The sequence below is a fragment of the Triturus cristatus genome, chromosome 5_1, assembly GCF_964204655.1.
Source record: "Triturus cristatus chromosome 5_1, aTriCri1.1, whole genome shotgun sequence".
Lineage (NCBI taxonomy): Eukaryota > Metazoa > Chordata > Amphibia > Caudata > Salamandridae > Triturus > Triturus cristatus.
In genome coordinates this window covers 771561238-771576680 of record NC_140587.1, presented here as the reverse complement: position 1 = coordinate 771576680, position 15443 = coordinate 771561238, and the positions used below count along the sequence as shown (strand labels likewise).

Genomic DNA, 15443 nt, shown 5'->3' with positions numbered 1-15443 from the left:
AGGATAGAGGCTTATACTTCTGGTTTAAACCCAGATACTCTTAACCAAGCATGATGACGGAGAAGGACGCTGGTGTTAATGGCCCTGGAGGCTGTGTCTGCTGCGTCTAGGGCACAACGTATAGAGGTGTTTGTGATTGTTTTACCCTCTTGAATCAACTCGTTGGCTTTACTTTTATATTTTTCAGGGAGATGTTGCATTATGCTCTCTAATTAGTCATAATGAGCCTGTCATATCTGGCCAGCAGTGCCTGAGTGTTTGCTATACGCCATATGTTGTATCATAATATGGGTCCCCATGATCATCATCGTCTGGAGATGGAGTAGGAGAACGATGAGGTGGGGGTGGAGGTGGGGAAGGAGGAGGAGGTGGAGGTGGAGGAGGAGGAGGGGAAGGTATTCTGAATGGAGAGGTAGCAGAGTCCTTCCTCTTTGGAGGTGGAGGCGGAGCCGGCTTCTCCAAATGTCTCATTTTAGTAGAGAGCGTCAAATGTCCAGTTTTTGGATCCTTGGTAAGAGTCTTTTGCAAGGGATCCGGTGTAAATAACTCTGGTGAGGTAATTTGGTCCGTCGAAGGCGTCGGGGCCGATGATTTTTTAGGTTTTTCCGTGCCGGTTTGTTTGGAACCCGGCTTGGGACCCTCCGGTCTCTTGGTCGGCGCAGAGATGTACTTCGGCTTGGAAGTGTCGGTGGCCTTGTGTGGTTTGTCCGGCACCGAAAGTGGCGTCGGTGCCGAAGAGCTGGGTTTCGACACAGAGGGCTTCGGTGCGGAGCTCGGTGTCGAGGTGGAGGCCATCTTCTTTTTCAGTGCCAAAGTGTGTTTCTCGGCACCGCTGGCAGGCTGGCTCGAGCCTGAGCCGCCGGAAGGCTTACTTGGCTTCTTCACCGGGCCCGAAGGTGGGGTGTGGAAGCAGTGTCTCTGGTCTTGCCTAGGCCCGGAGGCGAAGGCGTGACCAAAGTCTTTTTGGGTGTCGGCGCGGGTGTGGGAGGGGGTAGATTGGTACTCACGACCCTCTGCACCGGGGTGATGTCCTCCACATCTGACTCGTCGGCCTCGGAAGCGTTGACTAGGTTCTCTTCGGTACGATGATGTTCCGGATCGTCGATGTCGTCTCCGAAGAGGTCGACTGGAATGGACGTCGAGGAGTGTGCCATGTTCCTTCTGGCTCTTCGGTCCCGAATAGTCTTTCTGGATCGGAAAGACTTACAGGCCGGACAGTCTCGAGCCTCGTGTCCCGGGGAGAGGCAAAGGTTGCATACCTCATGAAGATCGGTGTGGGGAAATTTGGACCCACATTGAGGGCACTTTTTTTCGAAGTTCTTTCCATGAGCCTGGACCGGAGCCTGGGTAGGCCCGAAGGCCGCCGTCGACGCCTGGAACCGAAGGTTTGTGTCGATGAGAAAGCGCGTTGATTGAAGAGATCGTGATCGAAACAATACAGCGATTAGGGTGAGGATTGCGCGTCTATCGTCGAACTGGAAGCTGTTCGGAACCGAAGCGCGAAGATCACATCCGAGCCCGATGGCAGAAAAAAACAATCTGAGGATGGAGCCGAAGCCCATGCGCAATACGATCCAAAGGAGGAGTCACCGACCTCGTGACTTCCAAAGACTTTCCAAGAGGAAAAACAAACTGCAAACATCCGGGTCCAACACCAGATGGCGATCTATGCAAAAGTGTGTAATCTGCAGCTCATATGCCTCGAACATATGAATTTAGAGCATAACTACTTTTATAAATACAGTGCCGTGAGCTTGCATCAAGGGAGGTGGGAAGGAACATTTGGATCTACAGCACTACAAGCTGCAAACTGATTGTTACAGGTAAGTAACGTTTTCGGTTTGCAACGTGTGCTGCTGTACCTCACATGATTTGCACCGACTTAAAAGCAGTTTCCTACATCTCTAAAGCAGTGGCCTGCAAGCTGGAGCAGAAGACGTTTGGAAGAAGCTCGTAAGGACAGTTTGCCTAACTTGTGCTTCTTTCCGGGCAAAAATGTCCACACAATAATGCTTGGTTAAAGTGTGGATAGTAGATCTCAAAGCAGCTTTACATAGGACTACAACTAGGATGCTGCGTAGGGAAAGTGGCTCCCTTTTTGGAGTCAAATGTGCTTGAGGCACGGAATGTAGTCTGCGCTTTGCCTTGGTTTAGCAAACTTGATTACATTTGAAAATCCACCTAACAAGGTCTGCTTTGGAAATGGCTTTCCTTAAGTAGGGCTGACTAAAAGCTACAAAGACCCGCTAAGTCCTTCTAAAGGGTTGGATACTGACGAAGTACAGGAGTACTCTTGCTAGCTAAAGTGTTTGGCTCTTTCTGCAACTGACTGAGGTGGGGGGAAAACATTGGCTAATGAATGGTTTGATTGACATGGAACGGGAAGAAGACCTCAGGCAGAAAAGGAGAGTGCAAGGACGCCCCAATCTTGGATTACTTGAATGAATGGTTCTTCAACCGTTAGAGTTTGCAGTTTATCACCTCTATGAAGGAAAGTGACTGCAAAAGAGGAAGGCCAACTTTCATGAAAGGAACTGCAGCGGGCAAGATAATATTGGCTCAAATGCTGGCTCCATGAGTCAGGTACAAATTATGTTGAGGTCCCATGAAGTAAGGTTCCAAAACCAGGAATTTTGAATATTGACTGGTGTTCTCTCTTTTGCAGGTATGCTGCCACAGTGACTAGATGTACCTTCATGGAAGAGTATGCTAAGCCTTCCTTTTTAATGTGCAGCAAGAAACATATGTCTTGCACTGAGGTTTGTAAGGGCTGCTTGTGGAGACTGGTTCAGTGGCAAACACATCTTTGTCATTTTTCAACTGCAGCAACGGCGGGCCCTTCTTGCCGCACCTCACATCAGTTCTCAAGAAAAATATAATAGTTGTTGTGCAATCAACCCCATACGCCAGCCGCTGAGTGGCGCTACTGTGCTCCAGATCAATAAAACAAACAAATGAAAGAGGGGGTGCACGAATGAGATAGTCCAATGAGCCAAAACGTTGTAACTAAATGTCCTCTTTAATTCAAAATAGATTTGGGTTGGTAAAAAGATTGTCAGCCAACGTGTTTCATTCCCTCAAAGGGAACTTCATCAGGGCTTAAATCAATGTATTTTTTCTTGAAAATAAAGCAAGTCTTGAAAGCTTGACGAAGTATAGTGTATTTCACATGTACTTCAGATTTCGGCAGTCGCCTGAGCAGGGTTCCTAGTGTAGCGGCGTGTTCCTCGAAGACAATTTCACCAATGATGAAATAGGCTGAATGAAAATTGGAGGTGTATGGTAATTACCATGTGCAGTATTTACTGTACAATTTAGAATCTAGATTGGACTGCAAACTACATGTGTGACTACAAATAGAGATTTACTCATAACGATACACTAAGAAAAAATCTCCCCATGACAAATATGCAGCTGTTAAGGTGATACATATACAGAATATATCTCTGTGTCATGTTAAAAAGCCCAGCAAGTGTTTCCCAAATGTCACAGAAGACATTTTTCAGCTCATGTTAAATCATGGGCAGTGAAAAATGCATACTTATTTCAAGAAAAGAACAAAAACATGTTGAAGTCAGATCCCACAGTGAAACATGCTGCACTAAGTGCAAAAACTGCAGTGACTATGGTTGAATTCAGGCATGACACTTTGGTGACTCCCAACTCACCTACTCACAGAGCAGGAAAAATAAAATGCTTACATTGTTATTTTATTTTTCTTAGGTTTGGGGCTGGGTTAGGGTGGGGCGCAGCTGATGGCAAAGGGGCAGGAGTGCTTTGCACACTCCAAGTATACATGACTGCTTGGCCGGCAGTTTTGGGCCGGCCAAACAGTCATGCGCACTTTGCGTTTTCCCTACCAGGCTGCATTAGACAGCCTGGTGAGGAACATGCCCAGGCTCCCATTCCCTGTCTAAGCGCCAAACCACAGCGCGCAGACCAATTACAATGCTTCATTGCAACGTTGTGATTGGCTGCGGGAGGGGGGGGGGAGCCTGTGAGCCTCCCGCTCAGTTCCAGCCACGGAGAGACGACGAAGGAGGGGAGACGCAGTGAGGAGGTACGTATTTTGTAAAATCCCTGGTTAAGCAGATAATATATAAGCTGATTTAGGGATCTCCTAAGGCTTGCATAAGGAGCTATTGAAATCACTAACCAGTGTTGAGGTAGGGGGGTGTAAGTGAAAGACCAGGCATCTCAAATGAGCGGTCATAACTATTTGAGAGAACACAACTTTAAACAATTTGAGCAGTAACACCTCAAATGTATTAAAAAGTGACTTATTGTTAAGATATTACTAGATCAGGCGGTACCTCTATTTGTTATCAGATTTTGCAAAAAAAATTGATAATCCACCTAGACACCAAGAACATAAGATTGGGAAACCATGGCAGAATTAAAATTAACATGATGAAAAAAAATGTAAGTCTCTATAAGAAGTGCTTTTTTTAAGCCTAATTTCCCTGAATAACCAGAACCCACATTAGCAGAGGTGTAGGATTAATTGATCCATTTCCAGCAACAGCTTCTTTCATGTACGTTTGCCAGCACAGTATTAATTCACCATAAAGCACAACAGAAAGCTTCAAGTACCAGGTGAGTGACAGCAAATGTCGCGTCATTGTCAGTATAACCATTTGTTTAGTCTGGGCAGTAGAAGCACTCTACATTAACTCAGTGGCCGCTCCTCTGCTAAGGCGGTGGAGCATCGCCCCACTGCTTTTAAGCAGTGTAACTAGAGAAAAAATAAAATGTTAATAACTGAATGTTATTATCATTTTATTTGTTCCTGCTGCTTTGTGGCTGGGGGGCGGGGGTGGAGCTGCTCTGCTCTCAGAGCAGGGCAGAGGAGGAGTGGTTTGCCCACTCCAAGTGCGCATGAATGCTTGGCTGGCCCTCTAAAACCAAAATCAATAAGATGTCTAATATACAAGTACAAAAAGAACAATGGATAGACGGAATGCTGAACAATGAAAACATTCACTCCCAGTCACAAGGATCTGAGTTTAATCCATCATTCTTTTGCTCACCATGCCACCCTCGTTTGGACCTAGCCATATGCAAATCAGTCCTGACCCTGTTCCTCATGGGAGCAATCCAGACCAACTGCCAAGCCAGGTCCTCCCTGGACCAGAAACAGGCATCCTGGGACCAGTTACAGGGCATCACCACTCATCAGCCAGGCTAGCTTGAATCCAGTGACGCAATAAGCACGGGACACATGTCTGGGCACACCCTTCCCACTTAGGGCTACAAACGCAAAAGGAACAATGGATGGACAGAATGCTGAACAATGCAAACATTCACCCCCCATCACAGATCTGGGTTTAATCCATCATTCTTTTGCTCACCACGCCACCACAGTTTGGACCCAGCCATATGCAAATCAGTCTTGACCCTGTTCCTCGTGGGAACAGTACAGTCCAAACTGCCAAGCCAGGTCATCCCTGGACAAGAAAAAAGCATTCTGGGAGTACAGCAAGATCTAGCAGTAGAACATAGAAGTATCATTATGATAAGTATACAATACCTAGTTTGCACTGTCCCTTCTCCATGAAAAATTAAGTAATTAACATTAAGACCTTAGTAAATTAATTTATGAAATAGCTATCAATGTGACAATAAATAAAGGCTTCACAGACTGGAACTTTTGCATGTATGGTTTTGGAATGTCTACTTCAGTACTGATTTTCCCCATAACAGTCTGAATAACCTATGACCTTTAAATGCAGTCAAAGAATCGGTCTGAAACCCTACAACCGTGATCCCCGATATGCCACAGGTTCACAGTATCTTCCTTTAAAGGATGTTTAATAATTATGCAAGCTTTCCTACAGTTGTCCAAGAGTATTCCTGAGGCACATGGCAATGAGAGAGTGAGAGAAATGCCACCATAAAACCCCAAAAGTAAGAATATGCATGTATAGGTATAAAGCAGATGAATTCAAACAAAACCTGGAGAAGGAGGCACCCCACGTAACAATTCGAATGAAGGTTCTTTGAATTACAAAAGATACACTTATTGTCAAATACAAAATTATTTTATACATCTTATCAATATGTCAGGGTCAAGATAAGATAAGGCTCAAGATAAATCACAAGAATATCCTCCTTACTTCACACAATCTCTACTTTCCCTGATACCTTATCATGGGTCTGCTTAAATATGTGAATAAGCTGGCGTCTTTTCAGAGTAGGATGACTATTTATTATTGAGATGCAAGCTTTATACGTGGCAAATTTTCAAGATTGATTAAAAAAAACGTTTTGCCGACTGGATCTAAGTTTTCTGTCCGCACTTGGACCTGGAGAATGTGAATGCAGTAGCATTTGGATTACAGTTGCGGTTGTCTTGAGCAAGCGACAAAAATCGTGAAACTAGTGTCGACTGGAGTTTTGAGTTATTTAATTTGGGCGATTCAACTGTTTTTTTATATTATCATACATATTTTCCTTTGTGTGGTGTTAATTGAATTATATTGACAATGAATTAATTAAATGTATCTTTTGTAATTCAGAGAACCTGCATTTGAATTGTTACTCGGGGTGCCTCCTTGACCAGGTTTTGCCTGAACTTTATCTTTTTGGTTATGGTGGGCAAGTATCACCTTGGTGTGCATCTATACACTGGACAGATTACCCCTTTCATTTGCCCAGAAAAAGGTTAGTATGTGCAGATCCTTTAATTTCCTGTTGTGGTCGTTATAGCAATCTTGAAAGGGGCTACATACTCTTCTAGAGAAAACATTAAAAGGGTTTTACTTACTAATTGCTAATTTGGGCTGCGTTGTAAATTTGCTGAACAAGAGAATTATTGTTGCAGCCTGTTCCACCGCATACCATGTTTTGCCCTTTCTCAGAGGTATAGTTGTGCCCTTCTTCAATCACAAAATATACAGGGGGGCCAGTGTGCAGGTATTCGCCAAGAGATTTAAAATAGTTCAGCACGTAGGAGTCCTAGAAGGTAAATGTGATATAAAGTTGAAAACAAATCAGCACAATGTTCTTAAATTAAAAGATCAAAGACATTTCACGTCAGAATTACGAACTTTACACACAATATGCACAGATTTTTACAGGCTAATTGCAAAGCTCTTTTAGAAAAAAAATTGAAATGCTATGCACAACATAATATACATTTCTTCCTGTCCCATAGGATACAAGAATGTGCTATGAGGGGACTGGAAATGTGTACACTTAGCCTTAAAGAGAGATTGGAGGAGGCCTATATTACAAGACAGTCTTACATACCATTCACATATCTCAATCTGAGTTCTCAACATGTGCAAAAAGCTGATAAAAAAAGATACATAAAAGGCACTGAACTGGAGATGTCTGGTTGGCACTGAAAGGTGACCCAAGTATTGTAGTTACTACTGTGAATACATTTCCATACTTATTAACTTTCCCAACGTACTGAAAAAGGCTAACAAACAGAATAGAATAGCAGTTTACGTTGTTGAGGGTACAGGTTTCTCAAATGGATACTTTGTGTTGGAAAGCCACAAACTCTCCCTTATCTGTGGAGAAAGGCATGCTGCCAATTCCTAGACAAGTAAGTAATTGAAAGCAGTCAAAAAAAGTGATGCATTCCTAGACAAGTAAGTAATTGAAAGCAGTCAAAAAAAGTGATGCACAAAGTGATGCACAAAGTGATTTAACAGGGATGCTCGTTTTTAGGTTTGACGCGAGACAAGCTTGCACCTTTCCAGGCAAACATCCTGCATTTCTCACTTACTTTAAGGCACCGTGGGTCAGTCACCTTCAGCTTTTGGCTTTTTTTTTTGTTTGGGAACTTTTAGCTTGAGACACTGTCAATCATATTTTGGCAGGAGCACTTCTGTCTCACAATTTTTCTACAGACTGTGGGTGTCCTTTTACCACTGGAATTTAAGAGTAACTCCCTTAAATGTTAATTGTTTACCTCATTAATGCATTTTACATACACAGAAATATTTTTTGGGAATTGTTTTACACTGCAGCAGGCATTTGTTATCTCTTTCGTCAGTGCTTGACTGTGACCGCAAAACTACTTTCTTTGCCAGTGCTTCTCCTGAGGTAGATTTCCCACAAGTAATAAGGAGACTAGGATAAGCTAAAAGATGTGGTAGGGACGAAGAACATTTCACATCCAGAATTTTGGCTTGATCTTCAGTACAGCTGTGTTAAAGGCAAGGTATATATGCAGCAAGGATAACATCCTAGTTGAATTACCTCTGCATTGCAGTGTGGGAGAGTTCGAAATCTTCCCGATACGTGAAAAATATGTAAATGTTTCAAAGCCACAAAGGGTTTTCTACTCTCACTGGCCAAATGGCTTAAAAGATGATCTACATGGCACGAGTTTCAGATCACAGGAAAAAACAGTATACATAAGGTGAATTTAAGAGCCAACCAAAAAGGATGCCCAGATCCCACTGCGTAAACAAGTAAAAACATTCATTAATTGATATGTTTCCTTCCAGTCAGACAAAATGTATTCTGGAAAGATCAACGGTCCAGGACTTTCCTCCAGCCCTTAAAGAGGACAGCCAACAGGAAATGGTCAGCCCCTAGCAAAGTGCTTCCAACCACTGGTGTGCAGGGTCTCCTGAAAATCTAGATGAAACACTAGTTTCTGGCTCGAGGATAGCAATGTGTTTCATAATTGGTGAGACAGAGAGGAACCAAAGTATTTCTTTATTTAAAGGTTTCAAGTTTTCCTCAAGTGATGAGGAAGTACGCCCTTGATCTTTGCCCTTTTTTCTTGGGCACTTTTGAAGGTAGAAGTCGGATTTCAAGCCAATCAGAACTGGTAGTGTTGTTTATCTATTGAAACTAGGCTGGGCTAGCCACAGATATGTGGTTTCTAGGCAGCAACATTCAAGTCAGGATAAAGGTGAGTTTCACTGTGCTCCTGCTAAACTTATCCCTTCAATGAAATGCACACGTATTTTCCCCACACATCAGGTAACCCTAGTAATAGGTAGGGGATCCTAGTCAGAGTGCCGGGTCAGCCTGCAGGAAACCTACCATCTTGTGCAGCCATGCACATGGTGTCCTAAAACAATACCTGCCATTTTGCATACATTCTGCAAGTCAAAGACAAAAGACAAGCAATTCATACACATATACAGAAAGGAAAGAGTCCCTGTTATAGGAGATTGGAGAATCAGTAAGCAGACTCCTGACTAGGGTGTTGAGCCTTGATCTCTAACAAACTAATACCATTGCCAGTTGCCAAGCTCTACATAGTTGAGGGTACATTCTGAGATAACATTTTCAGGAGAGCTAGGCTCTGCTGGTGAGGAACTCTTGATGTTCAATGCGCTCACAGGTTGTTGAGTGCCAAAAGGCCATGCAGAAGACTGCCATTCAAACGAAAAATAAAGCAAGTATGGCAAAGACAATAGGTTTGACATTTGCAAGGCGTGCAAGCTGGGCATTCGTAAGCTGTACAAATGCACAACATACTGCAGTTAAGTGAATACATCTGAAAAATTGATGCAAGCGAAGCAAAGGGATTACTTTACTTTTTAAAGCCTTTTCTGTTGGATTTGTCATTGCACAGCCCAAGAGTATTTGGGCCACTAGCCAAATGATTTCAGATGTAAAATAGCCCCTCGGCGGACACATCCAAACAGCCAATAGAAAAATAGTAAGACTAAAATAATATTGTGGGCTGATCCATGATTTGAGTAACAATGTCTCAAGACAACAGTGGATGAATAAGGAGCAAAAGAAGCCATTGCTTCAAGGAGGCTGGCCCACGGTCCCTTAAAGTTAAGTATAGAATACAATATGTTCACTCTTAAAGGTGTAAGCTCCACATGCATTTAACCTAAAAAAATAGGCTGCTGCACCACTATGTTTCAAACTGGCTTGATGCACATGGAACACCTGCTAAAAGTAATTTGTGTTATCAAAAGTCGAGGGGGGAGGGTGTTGGCTTTTTTCTTTTCAGAATGCAAGAATCCAGAATCAATTACTACAGGAGTCTGACAGCGACTGAGGATCACTCCAGCTTGAGATGCAGGATGAATACCTCCCACTTCCACTTTGAGCCTTGATTGCTACCCTCAGATTGCGCATATCTCAAAGTGCTAACCGGCCTCAAGGTAAACGTTTGCACTCTATAAAATAAAAGAACAAACAGTCTGGACTGCCGCACTTTAAAAGTGCAATGCAAATGAACAAATAATGTAAACAATAAAACATTTATAGGTTCCATTAATGCACAACTACAGGTGTTGTAAATGTAGGAACAAAACCTTTAGCCGGATGTACAGTTCCTACACCCAGCTTTCACCAAGAAATACTTACATCAGGCATCGAAAGAGACTGATCCAATCCTATCTCTACTTTGCCAACAACAGCAATGCTGAAGGACAAAATTCCAACAAACACCGAGATCTAAAAGAAAAGAACAGAAGAATTAATTTTGCCCAAAAGTGCTGAAATCCGGATAAGCCCATATGATCTGCCCACTCTGCAGCAGGTGTGACATTTGCATTCATTTTCCAGTCCTGAATTGAATTAGGTAATGTAGGACTGCAGCTCGGCCAACCCCTATAGGATATTGGCCCAAACAAATTGAAAAAAGAAATAGACAACGTAAGATACAAGTACATGAATAATCTGATGGACACCAGAGAATCAGTGGAAATGGATGCAGCTGGCCACAAGGGAAAATCTGCATGTGGGGTTGGTGCAGTGACTGAACTGTAACTCGAAAGTACTCGAGCAGCAAGAGGGAGGTTGTAAACTACTTTGTTATTCTCAAGACAGAGCGTACTCATCCCACAGCCTGCCATGAGAACCGCTTTTAATTATTTACTTATTTATTTACGGGCTTTTGTAAATTGCTACTTGTAACCCTTAACTTACTTCAGAGAACGGAGAATGGGACAATAACAACTGAAGAATAAGAAAGTGGAAATTTGGTTGATCAATGGATTGGCAAAGAAAAGAGTTTGATGTGCTTTAGCCGTGACCTCTAATAAGTCCAGGTTTCAAAAGAAAACAAATCTAAACGGTTTGTTTTCCAGAAGCATCCTGAACAGCTGGTGACTGCATTCATATCTGAGATTAGAGTTCAGTGGTTTCAACGTTCTTGGCAATTGAGATATTTTCAGTTACAGCAAACACTCCAGATTTCAAACATTTTATTGGACTAAATGAAAATACAACACAAAGATAGGACAATATATAGACTTATGAAGCCCTACAGTCTTCGGTAGGCTAAGGGATATTTGTAATTCATTCCCTCTGGTCCAATATCTCTAGATTAATCCCTTAAAGTATACATACACAAGTCCTTAAAGAAGCCGACTAAAGGATGTTTCTCCTTTTGACTTGCTAATATGCAGATAGTTGCATAACCTACATCATGCTTGTCGGATCCCGTTCTGATCAGCATGCTTCCTCTGCAATCCCACCCAAAGCCTTGCATCAATGGGTCGGCTGATAGAGGTTCCCACATAGCATGCAATCTAGCACCTATGTCTGGCCGAACTTTAATTCTGGTCTCAAGCAAACTTGCAAAACAAACCCCATGTAAAAAACAGTTTACAAGGTAACTATGTGTCAAAAGTAATTACGGATCCACTTCACCAGCTAGTAAGACTTGAAAATTGTCACAACCACTTGGGCAATGGTAAAAGGAAATTCATTTAACAAACACATGATGAGGTTAGCCAGAACTGCAGTGAAAATACCAGATGAAACGAGAGCATATACCTATCCAATAAAAAGGGTGCCAGACAGCATTTAAGTTTCCTTGAAGCATAACAAAGTTGATGCATTTGCAGAGCAAACATTTTCATTACACTTTTTACCTGAAATGACGCCATTATGCCTCCTAGTGTAATTTACTCTGTAATTGAATTGTAGCAAGGGAACAACGCAAATGACAGTAATGTAAAAGCAGCTATCATTCACAGTACTTGTGTTCTTGATGCTTTTTTTTAGCACAAAATGCATACTGCAAAGTGGAAGGGAGGATGATTTTTGTGCTAAGATATAGCACTAAGCACCACATTTGCATTTTGTGAAATTGCGTATAATTTTGTGCAATTTCCCACAAAAATGTAATGATGCAAAAGAAAATTACACAAATTTAACGCACTCCTAGTTTTATGTTGAACGCCTATGCGCAGGTGTTCTATGCTTCCAGATGAGAATTCAATTAATCAAGATTAGCCTGAACACCTGCTCTCTCTTAGCTCTGCAAAAATGGTTCTTCGCACTCCAAAAAATGATGATTTCATGTCTTTGCTGAGATTGTAGAAAAAAAGGCCCATTGTCCTCAGCAAAAGACTCATTCTGACAGAGAGAATGCCTTTGAGTTAAAGGCCATAGAAAAGCACAATGGCCCTATACAGAGAGTTACACAGGTACCATATATGGTTTTTAGTAGGTCTTGGGAAAGGAGACTAATGGTTTATTGTAAATACATGTGTGCTACTAAGGCTACGGTTGAATCTTAGGTTTTCGTCAGTGAAGTAATGCTCTTACTGCAAATGTCTGTGTGCTGCCGGGGAGTAACCGATATTCATCCTGTAAAAAGGGTATTGCTTTTCATACTATGAGGGACTATGATTTAGAATACCACTCAGCTCAGTAATAGGAAAGTCAGTGTCAAAGCACTTAAATGTCAATGAAGTGTGACCGCCATATGAACATAGTGGCACGGGTTGCTTCTCAAAAACATCTACTGCTGTGTTTCCTCGCCTAAGCATGCTTAAACACAGATCAACCTTTGGGCAACTTACCACAATTGGCCGCATCCAATCCTTTAGCAGAAGTGGTGCATAAAGTTTTTTGAAGAACACAAACAGACAGCTCTCCGACCTTCCTCCACCACTGGACTCGTCACATCCTTTGACACAACAAAGAATATCTAGCCGACTATTCTGCAAGAAACCACAACAAAAGTGGAGTATTGGAAAACTTGGTTCAAAAGAAACACTTTGTTAACATCAGTCAGCTTCAAAATTTGCTTGACTCGCCTCCTGACGCCTGATATCCAGTCCCAAAAGGCTCACAAAGCAGGTTATCTGGAGAAGGAAATCAATGAACACAGCCATCCCGGCGAAGAGTGAAAACGTGCGGACAGCAGGCATAGTCGATAAAGCCCCTGAAATGGGAGGAAAAGAAGGCAGACTGTGACCACTGCAATAAATACTCTATGTTACCAAACTCACCACAATTTAATGATACTAGCTAAATAACTGAAAATATAGCCAAGGATACGGATGATACCACAAAAAGGCTTACAGACACTGAGCCTTTAAAAATCATTAAGAGTCAACAATGTTTCAGGTAATTGCAAGCCCTTGGTAAGCTACATTATACCTACTCACAGGTTAAGCAAGTGCCCAGGAGAAACATGATACAGTACCCATCAATACTCAACTATGACTTGTCACAGGTTACAATGAGAATCAGAATTCCTACTATTTTGCACTCAACGTGGTACATCATTACAAGGTTTCATTTATACATGCTTACTTCCATATTGAGAACATGTCACTGCACTGTAATCAATTTACTTCAGCATGATGGCATTGAAAAGAGTAACAAATATGTATCCACAAGTTGCTTGAGAAGAGTTAGTGATAAATACCCAAGAAAAATGCAATGGTCTCCGAGAACGAGGATAAGAAAATGCTGGGTGCAACCTCTCCTAAAACACGGCCGATCTGCTGATCTAGGGTTTCTCCAAGTGGACGTTCATCTCTCTGTAAAAAGTGTTAAGAAATCGGTTATTAATCAAATTACTTTTTCTACAGGACCATAAACCTTTTCAGTTTTTTCATATAACCAAGAACGGCTGGAACGTGCTCCTTTATTTTCAGGGCTTAAAAGCTTGAAGGAACACTATTTGGCGAGATTCAGTGATGGTTGTGAGGACTCATGGGGGCAGTGGGCTGGAATGTTGCAGAGTGCTTTGAAAGAGAGACCGAACATTACTAAATTAGATGATAATGAAATATAAAAAGTAGGGGCACACGCATTGAGAGTAACTGACATTGGTGGTGGGTTAAAAAGAAGCAGGAAGGGACAATACGGTGTGGGGAGGAGCAAGCAGACATATGAGCAAGGGATACAGGAGGGTGCAGAGGATCCTATGTTAACGTGTGAGAACTTGCGGGAAATGCTTAGGGGACAGAAAAGTCAATGGAGAGACTGGAATAGATGTGTAAATACAGATCTGAGGAGCGAGTGGAGAGTGGTCTCCTCGTTCTTGTGTTTATGATTTGGCTACGTGTCGGTATACAACAGTGAACATAGTACCCAGAGTCAAAAGGTGACCAGAGAAGGACATCAATGCACCTTCGAAGTGTGCACGCAGGCTACAGTAGGGGGATCCTTTTGAGTAAAAATCAGTATGCTTGAGCAATGTTACAAATAAAAAAGTGAGGAATGAAATATAGTACATTTCTTTAAAGAAAGCCAGTCCTTCTCAAACCAAGTTATTTAAAATATACTTTTGAAAGACGTCCCTTAGCTTAAAGAATTTTATTTGTAATGCTATGTCTTTCGTAATAAAACACTACTTTCCAATTAGCCAATCTCCTGGCAGTAGATCGAAGATGCATATTATTCTATGACATGTCTATGAAATCCTATACTTCCACCGCGTATTAAAGTACAGGAGCACATAATCACACTTTTACAGGTAAATACAAACAATGACAGGGGAAATAATTATACCTTACCTGTAGTGTCTGCACAATGATGAAGATGTTGTCTACCCCAACTGCCAGCACCAAGAAAGGTATCACTTCAATAACAATCAGAGATAGTGGGATTCCAGCATAGCTGAAGATGCCCAATGAACAGGCCACAGAGCTTAAGACAATCACGATACCAGCGATGCCCAGGGAGATCTTGGAATCCACCTGTCAAAAGACAGAAACAGACAGTTCCTCTATCAAAGACCAATGTGTTCTGTCTGGCTATGAGAATTCACAAATCGGGGCAGAAAAGATTATTCAAAGTAGCAACTGAAGGAAAGTGGATGAGCTGAGCTCCACAGGTCCATTTTTTTCAAAACACTTGCTCCGTCACTCTCAAAGTAAGACAACATCTTGGTTCACGGAGGGCTGTTTATGCCTTGATTTACACTTCTGAATGGTAGCACATACCTGGTGCACTTCCAAGTAAAAACAAAATGTGTTACCAGGTTGGAGAAAATACTTTGTAAATGAGATTAGATTGGGGGGGGGGGCTGGGGGGGTCAGGACAGAAAAAAAATAATTTGCTGCTGTGTTCATGAATATAACCATTTTAAACAGGAGGCAAGTCACAAATGAAGCTCTGAAAGCCTCTTTATAGCTTTAAAGTGCAAAAGCTCATGGAAGAGTGCTATTTTGCCACCATTTCCAAAGACAACAAAGTGAGGGCAATTAATGAGCACAACATAACCACATTTGTTTTTAGTTCTATTGAGGCTTTGT

General features: G+C 42.1%; 1 protein-coding gene across 1 annotated transcript in view; it reads right to left on the bottom strand.

Moving 5' to 3' along the window:
* Positions 1 to 15443, bottom strand: part of NPC1 (NPC intracellular cholesterol transporter 1) — a 318816-nt gene that overhangs the window by 77309 nt on the left and 226064 nt on the right. The window contains exons 13-18 of the mRNA XM_085605758.1: positions 14703 to 14885; positions 13607 to 13721; positions 12990 to 13117; positions 12753 to 12893; positions 10303 to 10392; positions 6767 to 6957 (exon numbers count right to left, since the gene is read on the bottom strand). Coding sequence (XP_085461884.1) covers positions 6767 to 6957; positions 10303 to 10392; positions 12753 to 12893; positions 12990 to 13117; positions 13607 to 13721; positions 14703 to 14885 — 848 coding nt within the window. The remainder of the gene's footprint in view (positions 1 to 6766; positions 6958 to 10302; positions 10393 to 12752; positions 12894 to 12989; positions 13118 to 13606; positions 13722 to 14702; positions 14886 to 15443) is intronic.